General features: G+C 32.0%; 3 protein-coding genes, 1 long non-coding RNA gene and 2 pseudogenes across 7 annotated transcripts; 3 read left to right on the forward strand and 3 right to left on the reverse strand.

Annotated features, from left to right (window-relative positions):
- Positions 1-877: 877 nt before the first annotated feature.
- Positions 878-2,222, reverse strand: LOC107951251 (remorin). Its single transcript, XM_016886238.2, has 4 exons — positions 2,021-2,222; positions 1,586-1,796; positions 1,349-1,430; positions 878-1,220 (listed from the first exon to the last, which is right to left on the reverse strand). Exons 1-4 carry the CDS (start codon positions 2,208-2,210, stop codon positions 1,029-1,031), a joined length of 675 nt encoding a protein of 224 aa, XP_016741727.2. The 5' UTR covers positions 2,211-2,222; the 3' UTR covers positions 878-1,028.
- On the forward strand, positions 2,169-3,774 carry LOC121224236 (uncharacterized). The gene is made up of 3 exons (XR_005921842.1): positions 2,169-2,300; positions 2,924-3,251; positions 3,453-3,774. It is a non-coding gene; the product is annotated as an uncharacterized lncRNA (long non-coding RNA).
- Positions 3,775-7,161: 3,387 nt separating this feature from the next.
- Positions 7,162-11,230, forward strand: LOC107951250 (heparanase-like protein 1). Of its 4 annotated transcripts, none has more exons than XM_016886233.2 (10): positions 7,162-7,480; positions 8,061-8,332; positions 8,461-8,497; positions 8,772-8,955; positions 9,119-9,267; positions 9,356-9,589; positions 9,683-9,872; positions 9,970-10,095; positions 10,253-10,352; positions 10,482-11,230. In XM_016886233.2, the coding sequence occupies exons 2-10, from the start codon at positions 8,123-8,125 to the stop codon at positions 10,869-10,871; spliced, it is 1,620 nt and encodes a 539-aa protein (XP_016741722.2). In that variant the 5' UTR covers positions 7,162-7,480; positions 8,061-8,122; the 3' UTR covers positions 10,872-11,230. The 4 variants fall into 4 exon arrangements, with proteins under 4 accessions (XP_016741722.2, XP_040963056.1, XP_016741724.2 ...); XM_041107122.1 differs by having other exon boundaries at positions 7,169-7,480; positions 8,007-8,332; XM_016886235.2 differs by having other exon boundaries at positions 7,169-7,480; positions 8,082-8,332.
- A 586-nt stretch (positions 11,231-11,816) lies between these two features.
- LOC121224238 (probable leucine-rich repeat receptor-like protein kinase At1g35710) lies at positions 11,817-16,223 on the reverse strand. The gene is made up of 11 exons (XM_041107123.1): positions 16,000-16,223; positions 15,283-15,430; positions 14,658-14,729; positions 13,842-13,913; positions 13,402-13,473; positions 13,155-13,298; positions 12,990-13,070; positions 12,822-12,893; positions 12,506-12,577; positions 12,222-12,293; positions 11,817-12,111 (listed from the first exon to the last, which is right to left on the reverse strand). The coding sequence occupies exons 1-11, from the start codon at positions 16,088-16,090 to the stop codon at positions 12,021-12,023; spliced, it is 987 nt and encodes a 328-aa protein (XP_040963057.1). The 5' UTR covers positions 16,091-16,223; the 3' UTR covers positions 11,817-12,020.
- Positions 16,224-18,959: 2,736 nt separating this feature from the next.
- On the forward strand, positions 18,960-19,435 carry LOC121224239 (LYR motif-containing protein 4-like; annotated as a pseudogene).
- A 2,094-nt stretch (positions 19,436-21,529) lies between these two features.
- Positions 21,530-24,430, reverse strand: LOC121224565 (SNAP25 homologous protein SNAP33-like; annotated as a pseudogene).
- Positions 24,431-24,717: the final 287 nt, after the last annotated feature.

Raw genomic sequence — 24,717 nt, forward strand, 5'->3', positions numbered from 1 at the left:
ATGAAAAGCTCAGTGTGAGTCGAATAATTATTTAAACGGACAAAAACATCGAAAACAGTGAAACATATTAGCATCAACAGAAGAAAACAAAACCATCATAGGAATTTCATGTCATTACATAGCCATTATCAATTTGATGTCAAACGGTGTATGAGTATAGGTCATCATTCATTTGAGTAACAATCATTAATTTCGATACCATTCAATACAACAAAATATAATGCGTAGCATAAATCAATAACATCTGAATATGTCGTGCACATGATGCAATGCAAAAAGGTTCCTACCCATGTCATCCGCTACAGACCACGAGTTCTCCAGAACCCGTCAGCCAAACTCCAAAACATTATGAGCATAGCTCGATGTGGTAAAACCATCGAATAATCAATAATGTAGAAAATCTGCTAGATATCAAATAGTGCGATACAATCGCCAATAACATATAATATGCGATAAAATCGCGAATCCCCTCAGTACTCCAAGTGCAGTGCACTGGCTACGAATAATGTGAACTTAATATGCCGCCGGTACTCCACGGAAGTCCTCCGTCAACCCAATCTTTCAAATTACTATTGTGTTGGTATCAATCAATATCATTCAATTTCACATACTTTACGGATTTTAAAGTTGCTGACCATGAGTTTTAAAGTTGCTCCATATCCAAAACGAAGATCGAACCCTCGACTACTTGTTAAGGTAGGAGAGGCCCTTACCATCTTACCTAACTTTTGTGGTTACTAATTTGTTATTGTATTTCTTACCCCCAAACCTTTAAATGGAGCCCAGTAAATCCAAAAAATAAAATGTCGTCCAAAATACAAATAAATCTCAACGTAAAAAAATGGAACCAAAATCCAAATAAAACAAACAAAGAAGCTATACCCAAATTTCATCTAATTTCTGAATCAACTGCGTTGAATACAGAGCAGAATATACACATTTTAGCTACCCCGCTGGGTAATACATAGACATTTCATGTTCTCATCATCTGAGTTGAATTGATACAAATGTTTACTTCTCCATGTTGTTTAGAAGCAGAAACATGAAACAGGAACCTTTCCTGAGGCTCTTATTTTCCTTGCTTTTTCTTTGATCTTCAATTCCTCATGTCTTCTTTTCTCATCCACCTCTGCTTTTGCTCCACCACCAATATGATCGATCCTTGATATCTTGGTCTGGTAAAGTTGTTGGTTTATTTTTATTCTCCGCTCCAATTCTTTCTGCACATTTTTATGGCATTTGTTAAGTCAATTCGAAAATACAGGCACATATCCCACAGAATTTTGAAACATCATATCTTAGTAGCTATATCCTAATACAAGGATCGGAGCAATATAGTTATCATCACCTTTCTCTTGTCCATTTTAACTTTGGCTCGCAGCTTTTTTTCATTCTCCCATGCAAGAATTGATGCTTTCATGTTCTCACACCTGCGCCTTTGCATATTAGCATCACCATATATTTTACAAATATTCATGCTTTAAATATTCTTATAGGGGTTGTTTCAAATTTTCATTTCTTTTTGAGATTATGATAATGTTGAGGCCTGAGGGTGTTGTCTCTGAATCTAAAACCTAATGATTACCGTTTGTTAAGTTTCTCCATCTCAGCTTTCTCCCAAGCATCTGCTTTGGTTTCACCGACATTGAGTTGGGAAGAGTTTCCCTTCCGGCTTCGGTCCCCGGCTTCCATGATCACCGGCCTACCAGAGGATGAACCGCCCTTTTTGCTTCTCGGTAAACTGCTCTCTTGGCTCCTATTATCCTTTTCCATTAGCTTTCTGCTTGAAGTTTCACCTTAAGAACATAAAACAGGATTTCATTGTTCTTCTCTGACAAAAGATCTCTCAGAAACTATTATATGCAGTTTCTTGGTATATGCTATTCGGATTATGCTGTATGTATTAGCACACATATATTTAGTTTTTTCAATGTTTTCTTACATGTAGAGGATCGTTGAGGAATCATATTCGGATATAGTACGACATGGGTGTATTAAGAATCGGAGCAAAATTCGTTACCTGCAGTTTCGATTTCCTTGCTGGAATATCGCATGGTTACTCTATCCGAACTCCGAACCCCGGATATGGTATCTTGTGCAGATCTCCGTATCTTGATCCTATGTCGCGCTTCGTCTTCTACGAGGGAGTTGATAATGTATGCAGCGGCTGCCACTCCAACGGCCAACTCCGTGTTGTAGTCGTCGTTCATTTGCCAGGAAAACTGTCTGCTACCTACAAAAGCCAGCAATTGAATCATCATTGCCCCATGATTTATCATTACACCAGCTTCTACTTTCAGGTTAGACATTGCTCAAAGTTTTTTTTAATAACAATTTCTTATATAAATTTATAAAACAGCAATAATGTTCTGAAATAAAACCTTGGCATAAATCTTTATATTGTAATTTTAGATATGATACAGACATAATATAGATATATGAACATACTAAAATCACGAGCATATCAAAAACTTCTATAAATTTATAAAACCTTTAATACAATTATGTCATAAAAGAAGATATAAAAAGAAACACGAATGGTAACAGAATTTTCCACAATAATGCTAAAAACTTGATTGTATCAAAATTGGAGGTACTTACCTTGCTCCGTTGCCGGATTAAAAGTTTTCAATTATGCAAAATCTAAGAACCCAAATTCTTGTCTGATTCTCCATCAATTTTCTTGCATTTGGAAACTGTTTGATTGGAATAAAGAGCTTGGAGATGAAGAAAGACCTGTGGTGTTTTTAACCATGATTCTTCAAAAGGATGGCACAATGTAGAGGATATCTGTATTTTTTTTTTGTTCAGCTTTTGATGAAAGTAAAGAATCTCTAAATGTCTGCAGGTTGCCTACAAGTTTCCATTTTCAATTCCTCCTTTTACTCTCTACTGAAGACATCTTTTTTTTTTATATAAATAGGTAAAATGAAGGTTTACTTGTAAGTTGAAAGTTGCAAAAGATGTGAATGGAAGTCTGGAATCAACGAAAAAGAGGACCAAACCCCATTCTAATGAAAATTCTCCTTGAATGGAAAGGTTGTGTTATCTCAATCACGAATGGATATACCAATGGCAAAGGCCCACCTGCACAAGATCAATCACCACCGTTGCTTGCCATGATTAAGGAACTCATGCAACTCCAAACAGTGTTGTGAAGTTTGGAATAAGATCATATTGATAATTACGTCTCGTGTTGTTTGCTCCAAGCAAGAATCTTGCTTTGTCCTTCGGCTTCTTAATCCTTAAAGGTTTATTTTTAAAAAAAAATCAACTTGATCCCACCCGAATTTCAAATTAGGAATGAAATATTTTTATTCTATTCAACATAAAAAAAGATAAAGAGGAAAAGAATAGGAAGAGTTCACTGAGCTTGTGAAGGATAGTGGAACTTTTACCCCCACCCCCATGGAATTACATATTGATACTTCTATTTTGGTCTGTTTCTGCAGTTTCTACAGCGTAGAGAGCCAGAATGGAACATGGTATCGTTTCCAGGCAGAGTAGCAGTAGTGAAGACATTTGCTCTTTAGTGTTTACCAGAGCAGCTTTATGTTTGTTAATAATATTTAGTAATGCTACAATATATATTGTATTATATTATTTAGGGTTTCCTCATTGGGCTTAATGTTGCTCTTGAGCGAGACAGAATACCATTTCAATTGGATTCACGGCGGGTCAATTTAACGTGATCTTTTAAAGGGTACTGTTTTTTTTTCCCTTAGTTACATTTTAGTCATATGATTGAAATATTACACTTTAGTCATTTATATTATTGTTTTGTTATAAAATAGTCATTCTGTCATTAAAATCTTTAATTACTAAACAACAGTTTGATGTGACGGTTAAAATGAGTTTTAAATACTAACGTAAATGTCCAAATGAGATGAATAAAATATTTTTTTATGAAAGTAGAATACAAAATTTTACCCTAAAATCCAATTTTTCTCCAATTTAAAAAGAAGCAACCGCTAGATTTTTTTTGTTACCATCAGAGAAGAGCAAAACGACGAAGAAAAAGAAGAAGAAGAAATGAACGCACCAACCTTCATACATGCTTGCTATTGTGGTTACCCACAATACGTAAATAAACAAAGATGAAGCATATCCTTTTTATCTGTTACATATATAGAAAAACATGAAAAGATGGACTACCTTTTTGCAAAAAAAAAATCATAATATCTGAACCCAAAACCCAAGTAAAAAAGAAAAAGAAAAACTATTACTTACTTAATTAATGCATGGACTCTTCATTGAATCGATTATTTGTTCTTTCATTTAAAATAAAAAATTAAATTGATTGATGAAGCACTCAATTTGATTTCTAATATTTCAATTCAAAAAATATGATTATAAAAATGGATAGTTTTTTCAATCAAAATGGAAATAAAAACTAAAAGAAAAAAGAGACCAATGGTTCTTTTTTTCGAGTTCAAGGATTAATCTAATGCATTGGTTTTGATTATTTTAGGAAACCAAATTAACATTTTCCTTTAATTAATTTAGAAAATATAATTAATTAATTAAAAAATCAATTAATTTACTTGGTTAGAAATCCATGTTGACATTTAAAACTCATTTTAATTGCCACATTGCACTATCGTTTGGGAGGTAACAGATCTTAACGGTTGAGTGACTATTTCGTAACAAATCGATAACATAAGTGACTAAAACATAACATTTCAAACATAAATGACTATTTTGATAGTTTACTTTCTTTTCTAAATAAAATTATTTTTCGAAAATAATGTTTTGATTTAAAGTTCAAACTCTAATAAATATTAATAAATTTATGAGTTTGAACGAATCATTCAATTTGAATGATAAAACTGAATAAGTAATAAAATATATATCCTTTTTCTTTGATTTTTTTGGGGAAAGAAAATTTGGTAATTCATATTGACATTGATGAGATTGTTGATTCAAAGTTGGTGAGATCCGTGCTTATTTTGGCTTTCGGCTGGACCACATTTATTTTATTTTATCATTAAATTACCAACTCATGATAATTTCTATTTATTTTGGGTAGAAATTTTAATTTTATTTAAAATTTTGGTAGTTCATTTGAGTTTTTTTAACTCAATTGATATATAAATGTAGGAAAATTTAAGTTTGAGTATGTTGAAATTTATTATCCTTTTATTTATAGATTAAAAAAATTATAAATAATTTTAAGTATTATATAAAAAAAACTAATATAATAAAATTGGTAAAAAAAAATTCAGTACACATAATAATTTATTTTATCCTTTATATTTATATAATTAACATATTTAAATACACTTCCATACATTATTTGCTGATTGTCTTATCTTAGGGTCTTCGACAAGTCCAACCCTAAATTTATAAATTATGAGAATTATCGTTTCTGTTTAAATTTAATTATAAATTATTATTATTATTAATTTGAAAGAACAAAATTTTCAGACAGACCGACCGAGACAAGGAAATAAAAAATTGTCCTCTATTATTTATATGTTTTTTACTAAAGAATTATATCTCACATGCCCAAGTGATCTGTAAGAATGTTTTTTTGCAGTAATAAGACATTGCATGCTTAATTAAAAATAACATTTTACAAATCTTTAAAATATATATAGATGAAGATGATCATGTGATGATGACCACATTTCTTCTGTCTATTATTATTATTATTATTATTATTATTATTATTAAGGTAAATGGTACTTAAATAGTGTAAAATACATTTTACTTTATTTCAAGAATGTGCATTTATACTTTTGAAGAAAATCACTTAAATATATATACTAAGTAAATTTTAAATAAAATAAAATATATATCATTATTATTTATTGAGTATATTCGCTTCTTTATTTTTAATTACAAATTAATGAATATTTAATTATATATAATAGTATTGGGCGTTATTGTCAATGTAAGAAGTATTTATAAGTTAGGGAGGGCACTGTTCAAAAATAATAAATATGATTAGAACCTGTAATAAGAATATTAAAAAATTTATATTTAATTTAGTTATATGTCAAATCTTGAGATAAATTCATTAAATTATTTCATGTAAAATTAACTAATTGCCATTATTTAAAATGTTTTAATAAAAAATAATTAAAATATAAAAATATGTCAAAGTTAATAGTATAATTAAATATTTAACATATATTTATAAAAAAACATTAAACAAAAAACAAAAATTAAAAGAGAAGATAAAAAATATAAACATTTATTTTGGTACAAATCACGAATATTATAATTATTTAAATGTATTCTTTATAATTATAATTACGACAATACGTGTAACATAGATAACATAAAATTCATATAACTAAATTCACTAAAATTAATTTTTTTTTAAATTTAGAAAATCACACCTTTTTAGATGGTATCCATACATTTCTAAATATCTTCGTACACATGAAAAAACTTTCTTATCATACAAACATTGACTCTTATCGAAAAGTACAAAAATTGTGGAAGAAATTCATAACTAAAATTTTCACTAACAAAAACAAAAAAATTGAAGGAAATGATTACACCTAAAGCCGACATTTTAGTTATTTAAATTAAGTGCGCAACTTGTAATTGGGTGGAAAGGACATTTTCTTTGTCAAAAGAGGGAAAAGGGAATCCCCCTTTCCTCTTATTGGAGGATGGACTTTCACTTTTATTTCCATGAATAAAAGAAATTAAACTTTATAACAAATCTAAAGACTTATTGACCTCCAAAAAAAATATGGTGACTTTATTATATAATAATTAATTAGAGAAAATATATACATACATAAAGACCGCTGTTCCAGATTTGGTGAACTATTGTTCCCAGTATAAGTAAAGATTTGGTTAAGGCATTACTTCAACTTAAAGCCAACTAAACTTCTTCCACACTAACACTGCGGAATCTTAAAGAATACCATTAAAAAGCTTCCTTCATATCCCACATTTATGTATTAATTTATTTTTAGTGAATTATAAGAGAATAAAGTTTTAACAATAATACGATTATCGCGATTTAAATCTAAACCATGCTAAAGGCGACCAACACGAATTAATTAATTGAGTTTTAAGTGGTAAATTTTTATATTATATTTTTTAATTAATTAATTAATTTTACATAATCTGGTGATTCTGGTCTGCCCTGCATCTACTCCCACTATATTAAGTGCTTAAAAAGCTTTCAGGTGAACTCAAAAAATGTAAGAACAAATTACTGCTTTTTTATTTGCAAGTGTGGTTATTGTTCTCTTTTAACATGAATTTTGAGCTTAGCCGACAAATATGAGTCCCCACCCATTCCACCAAACATGTTTATCTTGTCTTTCAGAACAAAAGAAACAACACCACCAGCCTAAGCCTGAACAGATCCGAGCTTTCTATTTTGGCTAAACCAAGACTATAGCTTGTTCCATACTGTTGGTGGGTCTGTTTGTTTCCAAAGATAACTTCACTGCATTTTCTCTGTTTGCTTTTTTCCAATGGATGTTTTCTAGCTTCTTTTCTTTTGGAGGTTAGTTAGCTTCTTTTCTGGGTTTTTATTTCTATTTGGGGTTCTTTTGTATAGCTCTGCCATTGTTTATGCCTACGGAATGTGTTCTTTGTTTTGTTTTTCTTTTCAATGGGTTACTTTTAATGTTGTTGAAATTTGAAACTTAGATTGCTTTTCTGGATCTGCTACTTCTTTTATTTCTTATTCCATTCTTCAGGCATATATGTTTGATTATGTGTTAAGGAATGATACATTGAGACCTGATATATGTATATGTATGTATTATTCACCTCATTACCTTTGCAAGGATTAAAGATTGTTGAAACTGATATTGGAAATATAAATTCTCTAAGTGGGAATTTACAGTCAAATAGGTAGAACGAACAGCTGACCAAGGTCTTAAAGAATGATTTCTTACAAGTTATTAATAACCTGGAAAGACAGGTGATAAACTGTGTAGTTTAGGACAACTTGCTGTCTGAAACTTGAAAGTTTTCGCCTTTTTTGTTGTTCAAAATATAATTTTGATTTCACTCATTTCATACAGAATGCCACCATAGATGTTCAGTTTCTGATACAATCTTATATCGTTGATTCGTAGTTAACATAATAGTTAATACAGTAAGGTGGAAGTGAGTGAGGCCCTTACAATCGATTTACAGAATGGAACTGTGCTTCGGTTGGTTCTTACTTGTGGCTTCGATTCCTGCAATTTTTGCTCAAGATATTAGTCATGGATCGATTGTAGTTGATGGAACTATGACTGTTGCTCAAACTGATGATAACTTCGTCTGTGCTACGATCGACTGGTGGCCTCATGATAAGTGTAATTACGACCAGTGTCCATGGCACCATACATCTGTAATGAATCTGGTGAGGCTTAAGAAGAACTATCTTTTTTCATAATAATAAATGATTTTTCTTTGAATTTTGTCAATTCACTTCTCAAGAAATCGAAACACTTATTGTAAGAGTTCAATCTGTTGGTTTGTTTTTAACAGAACTTGTCTCATCCTTTCCTTGCCAAAGCTATCCAAGGTTTGTATTTCTTCATCAGTAATGATACAGCTTTATCAAATGTTTCTCGGGCTTAGGTGTGAGTGTCGGATTCGGTTACATGTCTGGCACTGGCATGTTCAATCTTTCTTTGAGTTATTTCATGTATTTGGAGGGTCATATCTCCATACCTCTGTCCGGATATGTGTCGGACATAAGGACTTGAATGAAGAGTCGAAGTGATGTTTTTATCAGTACGTTGTTGAATTTTTACTTCCCAAAGCATGATACTACTGTATGTTCCTCACTTTGTTAGCTTTCAACCGTTTGAGGATAAGAGTTGGAGGCTCTTTGCAAGATCAAGTGTTGTATGATGTTGGGAATTTAAAGTCCCCTTGTCATCCATTCCAAAAGATGAAAGACGGATTGTTTGGGTTTTCAAAGGGATGCTTACACATGGAGAGGTGGGATGAACTGAACCGTTTCTTCAAAGAAACCAGGTAAGATTCTCGCATTTCAATACTGTTATCCCTCTTCTCCAAAAGGAAACATGTTTCACCTTGCCGAAACAGGCTTATATAGGTTGAGTTTGATTAGCTAAGGCTCGCAATGTTTTCCAAGTTTTTGATGGATTCGATACTCACTTGAATCTCACACTCGCAGTGCAATGGTGACATTCGGCCTGAATGCTCTCCATGGGAGACATAAAATAAAGAGGAGCCTTTGGGGAGGGGATTGGGACTCTAGCAATGCGCAAGATTTTATGAAGTACACCATTTCAAAGGGATACCAGATAGATTCATGGGAATTCGGTTGAGAATCATAGACGAAGCGCTTTACAATTATATATCCGTACTTTCTTTCTCTTCTCGCCTCTAATGTTTGGCATTTTTGTTTTAGGTAATGAGTTGAGCGGAAATGGTATTGGTGCACATGTTCATGCCGACCAGTATGGAAAAGACTTGGTCAACCTAAGGAAAATCATAAATGAGTTATACAAAGGCTCGCAATCTAAACCATCACTCATAGCTCCCGGAGGATTCTATGACGAAGAGTGGTTTGTCAAGCTTCTTCAGACCTCGGGCTTTGGTGTAATCGATGTCATGAGCCATCATATGTACAATTTGGGTGCAGGTGTGTTCGGATATACCAAAGTGTTTGAATGCATGGATGCATTACATTTTGATCCAGCCTACGTTTAATGCTTAATCCCAGTTTTTATTTCAGGTGTTGATCCGAAACTTGTTAGTAAAATATTGAATCCGGACCACTTAAATAAGGCAGCATACACTTTCGGTAATCTCACACACATCATCCGGAGGCACGGTCCTTGGACTTCTGCATGGGTTGGAGAGTCTGGTGGGGCTTATAACAGCGGTGGTGCTCATGTGTCCAATACATTCGTCAACAGCTTCTGGTAATCATACTTTCTCATCTGATTTAAATCATCAAGTTTTAACGCTAATATATTGTTATGTATGAATACTTTTCCTTTCTCTTGTACATGACATCAGGTATTTAGATCAGCTCGGAATGGCATCAAAATACCATACTAAAGTATATTGTAGGCAAACACTAATTGGTGGCAACTATGGTCTTCTCAATGCGACAACATTTGTTCCGAACCCTGATTATTACAGGCAAGAACTAGAGATTTAAATTTCTTTATCTGCGCTTTGCTTGTCTATCATTTAAATGTTTGATCAAATTGAAGGATGTCGAAAACTTTTTAGTTTATGACCGTGCGGAACTTGTATGGAGATTCCTTACACCTTTTGTTTTAATGGTCTTAAACAGTGGACTTCTATGGCATCGGTTAATGGGTAAAGTGGTTCTAAATGTCGAAAGCCATGCTTCGCCCTTTCTTCGATCTTATGCCCATTGTTCGAAAGGAAGAGTAAGTCAGAAATTTTGCTTTTATACCACTTATTCTTTAAATTGTTTTGCATTAATTCCATGAAACCATTCTTTGAGGATGAAAATATAAGACTGTTTCATTGACTATGATCTCGGCATCATGTTGCAGGCTGGTGTAACTTTACTCGTGATCAACTTGAGCAATCAGACGAATTTCATAATGAATGCTCAAAACAGCATCAATCTGAAGTTGGCTGCCAATGAACAAAACATTAGCAGGGACAGCTTCACACATAATCTTAAGAAAACATTCTCCTGGGTCGGAACCAAAGCTTCCGATGATGCTCTACTCCGAGAAGAGTATCATTTAACACCAAAAGACGGATACCTTAGAAGTCAAACTATGGTTCTAAATGGCATTCCTTTAGAACTTACAAGCACCGGAGACATCCCATCACTAAACCCCGTCCGTGTTAACGTGAAGTCTCCGATAACCATCTCGCCTTTGTCAATTGCATTCATAGTATTCCCCAACTTCGAAGCTCCAGCTTGCAGGTAATTTTCCTTTTTATTTATTTATAAAATATCTTACTCTAACATTAATGTCCGACACATATTCAAGTATGAATATGAGGTATGATCACTAAATGTATGAACATACCAATGTCGGACATGTATTAGTATTCAATATCGCCCAGACTCCGGCTTAGCAATAATGCAGGGTTGATTTTTTTTTTTTTTTCACAAGAAGGGTTGAATGTGATAATAGCAGAATTATTAGTTTTCTGAGCAATTGTAATTATCACTAGTTTCTGCAATAATGTTGTCGATAATAAGCACAACTGTATAAATCATTGTTTTTTACTGTATTATACTGTAAAATTATATTATATGAAATTGTATGATGTTTTTACCTTAGTAGTTCGAGTGTTTTTTTATCTTCTTTAAATGGTAAGAGGTTGTATATATGAAACGATTACTGTTCATTGATGTAATATTTTAGAATAGGTTCTATGCATGCCAACACGTATCCTGTCCTATACTTAACATGTGTTTATGCAGTACCATGCGCGGTTTCACGTGTGACCTCGCAGGAGAGTACTCCTCCTGCAAACACTTAACACCATATGAGCTTGGTATGCAAGCTTAACATGCAGATAGTATAAAATTCGATCTAGATCCATTCAAATTGCGAGGCGATAATAGTAAGTATCATAATAAGCCTGTAAGAAATTTGAGCTAAATTTTAAATTTTGAATTTTTGATTGAGCTCAATCAATATTTACAATGAGAGGCAATATGATATAAAAATATAACAACATTTTTGTTCGATTTTGAATTGATTTTTTAATTAAAATTAAATTAGATCCGTGACTTGTTTGTTTCAAATATTATGATAACCCAAAAAATTTCGGAGCCAATTATTATTTTTTTATTACTAAAAGAATGATATTTTTTTCATTAATTTTCTTGGTTACAAAATAATAGCTACAAAAATTGAAAATTTCATAAATATAAAACGTGGTATTAGATCATTCTCCAACTTTAATTCCAGATTTGAGCTGTTTTTCCTTAAAAACACCACATACTAATACAATAAAGAACTGAGTTCATATCTACAGTACAAATATTACTGAGTTTGGATAACTAGAAATCCATGGCCATGAGATTTGATAGTAACAAGGCTTGTGTTCTTGACAGTTTTTAACTAAACCAAGAAATCTGTGTCCGAAAGTTCAAGGACCTTGTGTGCACCAATGGGGTTTACGCCAGGCCGGAATGCGTTTCCTTCAATATACCTGAATTTGAAAATTAAAAGAAGTTGGATATTCATTTCATTTTTCACCTTAAACGTGTATCCGAAAGTCACCATTTTCCTTGAAAATTAAGAGGATGAAGGGGAACTCACAGTTCTTTCAAGAAAGGATGCTTGTAGAATGCATCGGGAATCCGGCCTGAGAATTGGTTATGATCCAAATACCTGTTGATTGTTGAAGTTCAAGACTAGAAGTTAAACATCGCAACAATGTATGCAATCATGCAAATAAAAACCATCCATTCCCGACCACCATTTTTCCGTAAGATTTCATCGCAATGATCACAAAAAGAACATTTCCAGAAAGAAAGGAGACTCGGTAAGAAAATAATACAGATATCCAAATGAACCTCGAGTTGAATGTGACAAAATCTTACAAATATGTCAATTTAGGAATATGGGCAAGTGCTGTTGGTATTGCTCCAGACATCTTGTTGTATGAAAGGTACCTGTAATAAGTACAAAAAAGTTTTAAGGGACTCCAAAGCTGTAAAAGAAGAAGAAATTCATGATATTACATTACTCGGACTTGGATTTCAAGTCTCGGATATGGATATATGTAGTCTAAATGTGTTTAACACAAATGTTGGACATGGATGCTTCAAGGAAAATTAGGAGTCAGAATACCAAGCATGGTACCGATTGCTTATATACATAAACACACACAGACATATATATGTTACTCTAACTTACAATATCTCCAAATTTGTCAAATTTGCCAGCTGAGCAGGAATTCCTCCAGTCAAATAATTGTTATTCAAATACCTACATTTGCAACCTTAAGAAAAACTGTGCATTTGATCGAATATGGAAAAACATAAATCATTTCATAAAACATTCAAATATTGAAATATAACTTACAAGTTACGTAGAACTGGAAAGCCTCCTTCAATACGAATAAGCTCCCTAATGGTACCGACCAAATGATTATTACCGACATCCCTGGCAAAAAAAAAAATACCATTTAGCGCAATAATTATTAAAAAATCATCAGAGTGGTACAGAAAATGGTAGAGAGAATATTACAAGTGCCGAAGATTTTGTAAAGTGCCCAACTCTGCTGGAACTCGACCAGTGAAACGGTTTTCTTGAAGGTAGAGATAGCGAAGCTCGGGTAGATTTGCAAGCTCCCTTGGAATCTCACCCTTAAAATTGTTAAAGCTCAACGACCTGAAGAAATTTTGATTTAAATATTAAAGAACTTCCGACATGCATGTACAAACACATTCAACTATAAAAGATAGATGTCAGTGATTATAAAAAGGATACTCACAGATGGGTTAGTCTTTTCAGCTCACCGATCTCAGGAGGAAGGACATCTTGGAGTTTATTCCACCTCAAATTTCTGGCAGTTCATCAAAACATATTATCAGATTAAAGACTACAAAATTTCGATTTTACCTAAAATTTTATTTGTTGTTCTTTCATTAAAGACGAATTGCATTTCTAAATATTGGTCCAAAATCTAGATATCAGAACATGGTTAATATCCAATTATGACGCTTGAATGAACTGATGGGTGTAACATAGCAAGTAAAAATGACATGGTTAAAATACTTTACATAGCATGCTATCCTAGCCGGCATATTAAGTATATTTTGGAGCAACCACTTCAGTAACAACAATGACTTCAAAATAACAACTGGTTCACTTACAGGAAAATACAGGATATAACAGTTTTGAAGAAAAACAAGACATAGGAAGAAAACATACAACATTCTAAGTCGTCTCAGGCGTCCAATTTGGGGAGGAATTGGGCCCGTAAGCTTGTTGTTATGGAGATCCCTGCCATATTGGCAAAGTCGAGAAGGAAGAAAGACTTCCAGTTAGAACTCTCAAGTAAAATCCAGAGGCTAAAACATCTAAATGGTGACCCCTATGCTTATGATTAGTTCGTATATGTAAATTACCCTTTTCTTGTTCAGAACCAAGACTGACCACATTAAGATACTAGATGGCACATTGTTTCATCACTATTTCAGGTGATTGTAATTTATGTAAATAATTAAAAGCATAGAATGCAAGTGAGCATGTATAAAACTATAAATTACAGACATGAACTTATACAGATAAGCAAATCCACTTTAAGTTGTAGTAACGCACTGGATGCCAGTGAAATGGTCTTGGACAGTATCAGAGAGGCAAACAGAAGAAACCAAGCTTGCATCAAGCTTTCAAGTTATTGACCCAATGTTTTTTCTCCATTTTTTTTCCCCACACCTTACAACAACAAAGAAGTGAACAGGTTGCTTATTCACTCATACACATTTAATGCCAAATTCATCTGCATGGTCTACAGACCAAGAACAGGAAATGGAACTCCAAAAACTCAAGTAAATGCAATATTCTAACTAGTAGAGGACTCCAAGAGAGCTTGTGGAGACTATATTGTAATTTGAAAGATTTGGTTTACAGGGGATTATATCGCTATTTTGAAGCATGGATTAAAAATAAACAACAAAGAAAAGGTTTTATGGACCTTACGAAAACAAATATTTTAGCTTATTAGGCAAGAAAGAGAGAACTTACAGCCTTGTTAAATCCAACAAATTAGTTACGGCAATAGGAAAAGGACCAACAATTGATACTGCATAGACTTCCCTGTAAGAGAAAACGGTCATAATCACAAGCTAGTGTCAGAGTCAATACAAATTGATAGAACTAGATACAATATTCAGTCAACACAGAACATAATCACTTGAGTGTCTTTGCCCTAGCCCCTAAAATAAGTAAGTTGGAGTAAAAACGAGAAAGCAAAAAGCGTCGGACTTCAATCATAACAGAAAAGAACTCACTTGTGTATCTTCCTGATAAACCAGAAAATAAAGATGTATAGAACAGTTGGAATAAAACATAGAATGAAGCAAAAGGCGTTTGCAATGTTCATTAGGTTGCACTCATGAAGCAAAATCCTTCCCTTTCTCTAACAACCATATTAAGCATTTTATTGAGGACTCCAACTCTTCGTTTTTCTTTAAGTACCCATATTAATCACCCATGTCCAGCGCATACCCATACATGGGTATGGGGATATAACCCTCCAAATACATGGAAAAACATAAAATATAATTTAACCACACTCATTTCAGACACATACATGTATCCGACAGTCAGATGCAAAGTCCAAGTAACTTAAGGCAGCAATGATACTTACAATTCAGTAACAACTCGATAGTCTCCTTGAGTAGAACATGTTACACCAGACCAAGGTGGTAAATCACCATCTCCACAGGGATCATCTCCAATCCATGCATATACCACTCTCCATCCAAGTGATGCTTTTATCTCATTTAAGGCTTTTACTGCAACAAAATACAAACTATTATTCCATTGCTCCGCCACTTATATTTGTTTTACTTACTGTTCTTATGGTGATAACCTTAAAATTCATACTCAACAGTAACAGTAAACATTAGAGACATTCCTAAAAACCTCTACTCAAAAGCTTTAACCGTTCTACTTTCCAATTAGAAAACTAAGATTCATAGGTTTTTAACCAAAAATGAAGTGTCAAAGCCATTAAACCTAGATCAATTTAAGTGCATTTATCACCTACATTGCTCTACAAAAGTTCAAGCTAAATGGATCAAAAGTTAAACTTAGTTGTCAATCTGATTCCAAAAATATTAAAAATAAATTAATTAAAGAAGCAAAAATATCACAGATTTAATTCATAAATATGAACACAATTACTGAAAGAACCAACTTACTAAGTACTAAAACAATTTTTTCTTTTTATTACAGTTCAATGAGTATAGTTCAAAGAAAAGCTTTCAGTTCTTTCTTAATTAATTCTTCCAACAGTTTCTCGGAAACCAAACAGAGCAAAAATAAGAGAAGATCTAGAAGAAAGAGGCAAACCAAAACTTACCATCTCTCTTGAGAGTTTTGGAGTTAGCAATGGAGATTGAGAAAGCGAAAATAGAAATCAAAATCAAAGTTAGTGAGCAAAAGGATGCCATTTTGGAGGTAAATAAACAAAGAGAGATCTAACCCCAAGAGACTACAACTATATCTGTTCTTAATTCACCGTCTTTTCTTCTTCTATTTACACAGTAGCTTTTTACTTTTTTATCGTTGGTATTTTCAGACATGAATTGAAATCCTTAAAAAATGCCAAGTTTTTTAAAAAAGAAAAGATGAGAATTTTTAAATTTTAAATGCCAATTATTTTATCTTTGCAATTTTACTTTTGAATAATTCTTTACTGCGTTTTTTTAAATATAATTTTTGAAAGTTTTTTCTCGAAAAATTATTGATGTATTAAAAAATTTAGATTATTGAAAAAAAAAGGAAAATAATTGATTGTTGAACCTGAGCGGTAAAACTAATTTATTTTATATCAATACCGCTTTGTATATATATAAAAAGTAATAAAATATAATTTACGCGTTATTATTCAATTAAAAAATTATACTTTTTTCCAAAGAAAATCCAAATTTTATTTTCCATAAACAAACCCATCTGCCTCCAAATAGTATATATTTATGGTTAAATTATGCCATAAGTCTAATTATTTTTGTTAAATTTAGGTTAATTACAACATTATTATTTTAGTTACATTGCCATTAAATGAGTTTTTTATTTCAAAATGTCGCATCAATAATTTAAAAAAAATAATTATGTTAAAAATTAAACTTAAGTTTTGAAATCTGAAAAGTAAAAGGACTAAATTTCTAGAAATAAAAGTATATGGACTAAATTCTCAATTATGAAAAACATAGAAACTTAACTTATATATTTATATATTGTTTACCAAAAAAGTAAAGAAATCAGGCAAAAAATAAAAGATTAAATAAGAAATTCAATATAAAATATATATTTTGTTATTTTTTATTCATAAGAATATTTAAGTAACAATATTGAAAACTTCTTATTTTTGTTGTTTATCACCCAATTTCTAATTTTAAATTCAAAATAATAAATTTACTTTTCTCCTTAAAAATCCCATCTCCATAGTTAAATTCAATTTTCAAATCTTGATTAAATAATATTTATGTAATCTATGATCATACGGTTCAGCTTAAATGACTTAATATGAATATTATATATAATTATTTTTAAAAATATAAATAAAATACATAGTAGCAGTTCCCTCCTGCTTTACGAAAATCGAAAAGTGAACCTATAATTAAAAATAATATTTACACAATTTATGAAAATTGAAAATTTAGTTTAATTGAGTAATATTATTAATTATTGACTTCATATGCAAGAAATTAATAAAAATTAATTATTTAATAAATTATATGTTTACATGTTTATTAAGAATTGAATTTCTTTCTTAGCTTTTTAAAATATAAATATTAAATTCTGGCAAGGTAAAACCAAAAGACTAACTTTTCTATTTTAATAAAATAAAAAGATAAAGTTTATATGAATAAAATATTGAACTATGTATTTTTCGTTAGTCGACCAACTCAAGTCAAATAAATTATTTTCATCTTTTCTTAAATCAGTTAATTTTTTATTATTTAGAAAAAAATATTTCTTAAAATTTTTGATCTAGCTGGCCAAGCTTAAATAGTAAATTTATAAATTTAAATATCAATATAATAATATTATTCTAATAAAAACATTAGTTTGTTCAGTGATATGTGTTTCCAAATCGATTTGATTCTAAAATCGATATAAGTTTGTAGATAAAAAGTATTATGGAAGTTCTTGTACTAAAAATCGGATAGCATTTTACCTTTTCTATTTGAAAAATGGAAAAATTAATCCATGTATATATTAGATCAAAGAGTAAATTAATCATTTTGCCAAAAGTTTCATCAATTTCTATCACGAAGTAATGAGGTGATTGACGGAGCAAGTAGATAGCAATTCATGACGTGCCACGTACACCTCATGCTAGAAAAATATTAAAGAAAAAAATATAACTTTTTTAGATAATTATTTGAAAATCACATCGAGGATGAACCTGAACAAATGGTTGTCCAAATTTAAATGAATGCAGACCATTATTTGGCCAAGTTCATCCTAAATGTAATTTTACAAATAATTATTAAATTTGCTAAAATAATTAAAAATATATTAAATTATTAAAAATATTAAATTTCTCAAAACTTAATAAAAATATTCAAAAATTAATGTTAATTTAAATAAATAAATAACCAAAATTAAAATAACCCTACCAAATTCAAAATAATAAATCTATAATTTTTTTAGTTAGCTATAGTTATATTTATAGTAATTTAAATAACTTGTATCTCAATTATGATAATTAACTTGCAATTCAAATATTTATTATAATTTAAATGGTTTTTAGAATTCTTAATATTTTTTTATAAAATTTATAATGGTTTGAAAAACTATATCCAAAATTAATGGTTTGAAAAACTATGTCCAAATTAACTTGGATAATTAAATTGGACTACCATTTATTAATTCAATTTTGATTGATTTTGTAATAATTATTAAAAAAATTATTATTTATTTATTTAGTCAGCATCTACCCTTTAATGATTACAGACGTGAACATTTGTCATTAAATCGCTCTAATAATTACTTCGGGAAAACAAAAAAAACGATTTATTTTTAAGATTTTTTTATTTTTTAAATATTTATTGCTTATTTGCTCCGTTAACCACATAATCACTTAATGTATAAATGGATGATGTGTTTAATAGAATGTTTAATTTAATATATAACAATTAATTTATTATATTTTAATAAAAATTAAAATACAATCTAACTTTTAATATAAGAAGGTTATATTTGTATCCAAATTTTTAGCCAGGAAAATAATCCGGAATCCACAACCGGGTCCGGCCCTTTTTCCTTAGCCTTGACAGATGAAACGATGCGTAACATGATTATCGGTCAACATAGTGATAGAACAAGGGCACGGCAAAGATTCTCCCTTTTCCCCAATACCACTCTTCTTTCGCTGAAAACTTTTAGAACATTAGAGAGAGAGAGAGAAGGCAAATGGCAGCGTCGGGAGTAGCAGCACCGACGAGAACGGAGGTTTTACAGCTTTACCGATCGCTTCTGCGAGTGGCGCGTCAGTTCTGCGACTACAACATAAGGGAGTACTCAAAACGGCGAACCATTGACGCGTTTCGAGACAACAAGAACCTAACCGACCCTTCCCAGCTCTCCGCCGCTTTCTCCGACGGTAAAGCTCAGCTGGAAGTCGCTAAAGACAAGCTTTGGTTTATTCACTCTATGCTCCAAAGGTCAAAAGCATAATGGATATTAAGCCTTCTTAGAAAATATTTATCATTCCATTTTGACTTGTTCCCTTAGAGAAATAAAAAGGAGTAAACTGCGATTCATTGAGATAAATATTGAATTTATACTGTCTGAAGTGAATTTTGTTATGTATCACTGTTTTGGATAAATGCCATGTAGGGTTTTGTTTGTTTCATACTATATGTGGAAATTTCTTTTTCTTTCTAGGCTTTTTCTTATTGACTTGATGATTCTTTTAGCTGCTAGATTAGTAAATTTTTTGCACTATTTCGGTGAATGATAATCTGGGTTTTCTGGTTGTGTGGTAGAACTCGAATAGATTTGCAAATTGGAAGTATCCTCTTAGTTAGATTTGTTATAAGAAAGTAGGAAATTCGGAAATCATTTTCCAGAAGTCATTTTTACAAGTCTTTTTACACAAAATAAACAGGACCCTTCCTTTGATAATTGATGTGTTATTCTTGTGTTTCTTGAGTTAATTGTTTATTTATCCTTGTATCATGTCAAAGCCATGTTTCAAATTTTAGTTATGAAAGTCGATATGATTCAAGTTTTTTACTTTAAAGAACTTAGTCTAAGACTGATATTAGAGTTTTAGATTATTATCTGTTACGTTAAAGTCAATTGCATTTGCTGGTATTGAATCAATGGAAGTTGTCTTGTTACTAGAAGGAAATGTCCTTGATGATATCTTTCGCGTTTTGCCTTGTTTCCCCTCCTTTAGGACAAAGCTGGAGTAGTTTTTTTTAAACATGTAGACGATGGTCCTTAGATCAGGGGAATCCTTTTGAAGAGTCTGTAAAAGTTAGATAGTCATTAGTTAAAAGGTTTTGAGATGTTCATTGCATATCCTAGCTTAACTAATTATCGATGTTTTTGGATAAAAATGGTAGCATAGTTCTTTGGGAACAAAACTTGGATTGCTTTAACTGAACTTGTATCTAGATTAGTGAGCTTCTATGGCTAGAAAAGAGATTAGGGTGAGTTTGAAATCATTTAAAGGCATGACTGTTGTCCCGGTAATCTTTTTCATGCTTGATATTAGCAATGGGTAACAAACGGGAAACTGAGCAGATTTAGGTACCCCATAGACAATGTCAACTCTAGATTCTTCGATCCATGAACTCCATCGGTTTATCAACTATTAATGTAAATTTGCTGATCACTAGGTATACTTTTCAGAGGATCCTCATTGAAGCATTATGCGCAATGACTGTCTTTTTACCTCAACCTAATTTTCTCTAAGTTCTCATGTTTTATATTGAACGTATCCTACGGGTATGGAGTGTGATCTTCATAATATAAGAGAAACTTTAAAGATTGAGGGTACCCGTTTTGCACTTACCTTGATCCAGATAGCATTGGAAGCATCATGTTCAGGAGTTTACTTATTGTGTTTAGACAAGATTTTACACTACAAGGTACAGTAATTTTCTGGTCACTACCTGCATTATAACGCAGCACAGTTGGTTTACCTTTTACTTGGACTCAGGTGAGTGTGAAACAAGGATTTGTCCAAACATGGTATATAAAGTGTTTTTCTAGTTTTTCATGTATTTGAAAATCTTTGGAGTCATATATTTATATCCATGTATAGACTGTGGATGCACACGATACCTCAGACCAGCATGTGTTCTTACTGCTGGAGATGAGTTCAAGGCAAATACTATTGAGTGTATTCTTTTTTATATCAAATTTAGAACAATAAATGTTATGCCGGTTACATTTGGTTTATATAAATTTATTTACCTTTATTTTATGGTATTAAATTTGATCTAGTTCGAAATCAAAATTCAGGACAAAGAATTGTTACCACCTCAATTGGTTAGTGTCTAGTCTAGGATTTTGCCCATCCTAGTCTTTGCAAGCGGTACATCGTATTCGTATATATTTAACAAATCAATAATTAGCTATTTAATTTAATGTTTTCATATTATTTGTTAGTATATTTTTCAGTTTTCATTGTTAGACATTAATAAACACAAAACATTATTCAACATATTTATAATAATTTAATTGAAGAACAGAAAATAAATACAAAAGACAAGACGATACTCGGTTTGAAAGTCCATAGTTAAGCATATGATAGCCTGAAACGTAAGAGAAACATGTAAGTAAGAGCGAATATATAATAAAATCCCCAATATGGCTGTGTGTGAGATCACAATGACAGAGAGTGAAACAGACATGTCGCTTGAATCTCAAACTGCAGTGTTACTCCCAAGCAATCGGCGAGCTCGTTGATTTGCACCTCTCACACGGAAATTTAGCTCATCCACATCATCTTGGAGACCATTCAGACTCTTATTTTGCCTGCAATAGGGTTTGAATTATGATTTCCGATGCTAATTAAAATAGAAAGCTTTAGCTTGTATATACTTGAGTACACAAACAAACTCTCGATTCGATCCCATATCGACAGCCATAACCTTAACTCTCCAGTAATCGCTTAATCGAGAGGCGTCATCTTGCTTGCCTTTTCAAACTGTTTAAACATCCGGCAAAAATAAATAAAAATTGCATATTCCACAAAAAAAAAATAAAGACTAATGAGTGGTTTCATGCCTTCCTTTTCGTACCTCGACTTTTTGATACGCATCGCCGGCTCGGGGGCGGCGTTTGTGATTTTGAATGTCTCCTTGGAACCGTATTCAATCCCAGTTTCTCCTTTTCTCCAAGTGGCCACCTCTACTCTTAGGCAAATCATCTGCAGCGAAGTACATACACACATGGTTCAGAAAGAACGCAACAAAGACAGATGCAAACACAAATCTGAGCTCACCACCAACTTCTAATGCAGAAATAATACATCAGATGTTAAATGGGGAAAAACAAAGAGATGATTCATGGAGGTATGGAAAAAATAACCTCTTGTAATAACAGGGCCAACTATTGTCGAGTCTTCTTCGGTTTCCAGTTCTAGAGAACATGCCTCCAAGACTTCCCAAGAGCTTCTCGCCCTGAAATCCAAAAGAACTACCATAACAGCATCCTTTAATTTCATAAGACAATCCATAAGGGAAAAGTAGAAATATTGATATTTGAAGGTCAAGAAGAGAACTGGCAGTTAATAACAATCAATCATATCTGCATATCACTTTCAAACTACGTTGCTTGGACTTGAGGTGAGTATCGGATATCTATTCTTCTGAACAAATGGCAATCCATCTCAAATAGAACTACTTCATTTCTAGTTAAACTATTAACATTGCACCCAATTTTAGACTCACTTCCTTTCCTATATGATCAAAATGCAAAACATGATGCATGAAATATTAGCATGCATCATGGCTGGGAACACTATTCCATTCAATCGAAAAAATGTAAACTCAAACTCTAGTATAATTTAGGCAACTCCTTAGGATCATAATGGTAGCAACATGATCAACACGATTCATCTGTCATAAAACATAAACTGTAAGATTTTTTTTTCATGTTTTCGTACTCTATGGCAGTTATTTTACATCGCTGAAGTTTTGCTTTAAAACAAAGGATACCCGACTAGTCATATCAATGCCAGCAGCGTTATGGTCGTAATCTTCACTGTTTATGTAAGGCAATCAAATATTGTTACACCTTCTCATTCTTCTGCAATTTCACACAATTTACGGTCTTAGTAGTCTCCTCAGACTTGTAGAGGGCATAGTTCTCCAATTCTTGCACCGATTGGTTCTCAAGTCCGCCAGAATCACGGAAATCATTCTTATACTTGTTTCGTGATGCTGAACTTTGCCAATATGAAGAAGAAGAGTTCACTTTCCCCTCATTGTCATCAAGAGGATTGGCCCCAAAATTCGGTGGACTCAAAGTAGGTTCAAAGAAAGTCCTTCTTGAAGGTTTAAGGGTTTGCTTATTGTCAAACTCGTCATCAGAATCAAAGGGGTTGGAACGAGAAGCGGCCACACGCGCAGGATCAACTGAATTATGCTTAGCAGTCTTCAATGGAGATTTCTTTAAACCTAACATTCTTTTTAATGAATGAAAAAATCTGTCACTTGGTCAGGCAGTTGATAGGAAGAAAGGAGTCAAATGCAATGTAATCTGCAAAGCAATAAACATTAACACATTAGACGATGGCAGCAAAGAAAACTAGAGACATAAAGCAGAAATACAACAAATTTGGTGAGTAGACAGTACACGTACATACGTACATATATACATACATATACATACTTAAATCAACCATCCATCCATTCATACATACATACACATGCACAAATGCAACAACTTCCAGAAACAAAGCTGAAAATCAGGAAGAAGATATCCAATGAATTCAGATAAATACATATGTGTGTGTGTGGCATTTAATTCCTAGCAACATAGATAAAATAATCAGGAAGATGATGCTATTCAATTTCCCAAAAACTTTCTTTTGAGAGAGGAACTTGATTAAGCAGTCTTATTTATACTTTTCCTTTCGGAAATAACATGGATGGAAAAGATTACTGCTATGTAATACTTGATAAAAAGGGGCTTACAAAAGGGATTCAAAAGGCTAAAAGCAATTTTTAAAGAAGGAAAAAAAAACTAGATTTAGAACTAGATCATAAATCACATGCAAAGTAGCATGACCAGAAAAAACACCCCATAAACTTGAGAAGAAAGGTTAAAATTTATCATCGAAGGTTAATTAAGATTTAGTTGACTTGGGGTTTTTCATCACTTCATAAGAAAAGATAAGATTCCCTCGGTTTTCACGGGAGGCAAACAAACATAGAACCAACTAAGAAACCCATCCAGCCAACATCCCCATCAAGAATTCAAGATATCAATCAAACTGCTCAAAAATTCAAAACGCGAATCATAAAAAGAAAAAAAAATCCAAAATCGTTAGCATACTAGAAGAAAAAAGAGAAAGAAAACCTGGGTTTTGTTTGTTTAACCAATAAGTTGGATTAAGAACAAGAAAGAAAACTGAAACAATCCGTATGAAAAAAAGAGGCAAAAATGAAAGAAAATAACAAAGAACCGAGGGAAGTACCTGGAAAAAAGGAGAGAAAATCAAACTGATTTTAACACCAAGGAAGTTGAAAAATACAAAAAAAAATGAGAGAGAAAAGAAAAGTCTTTGAAATGGATTGTCAGGGAAATGAAGAGCTTTAAAAGAGGGAAGGAAACGCATTAAACGCGTCAGAAAATCCAAAGAGAAAGTCGTGAAAATGGAAATTGGTAAGAAAGTGGCCAATTCCATAATGTATTTATTACTATTATTTTAATTTCATGCTTCCATTTTTCTTTTTCATGTTTCAATTTCATTTTTTTTAAGGACCTTTCCCTCTCAAGAAGTCAATAATTCATTAAAGAAAAAAATTACTTTTCTATTTGTTGAACTAATCAACAAGGGATTTGATAATAAGTAAATTAAGCATCCCACCCATTTTGACCGAAA

This window comes from Gossypium hirsutum, chromosome D12 (assembly GCF_007990345.1).
Source record: "Gossypium hirsutum isolate 1008001.06 chromosome D12, Gossypium_hirsutum_v2.1, whole genome shotgun sequence".
Taxonomy (NCBI): Eukaryota; Viridiplantae; Streptophyta; class Magnoliopsida; order Malvales; family Malvaceae; genus Gossypium; species Gossypium hirsutum.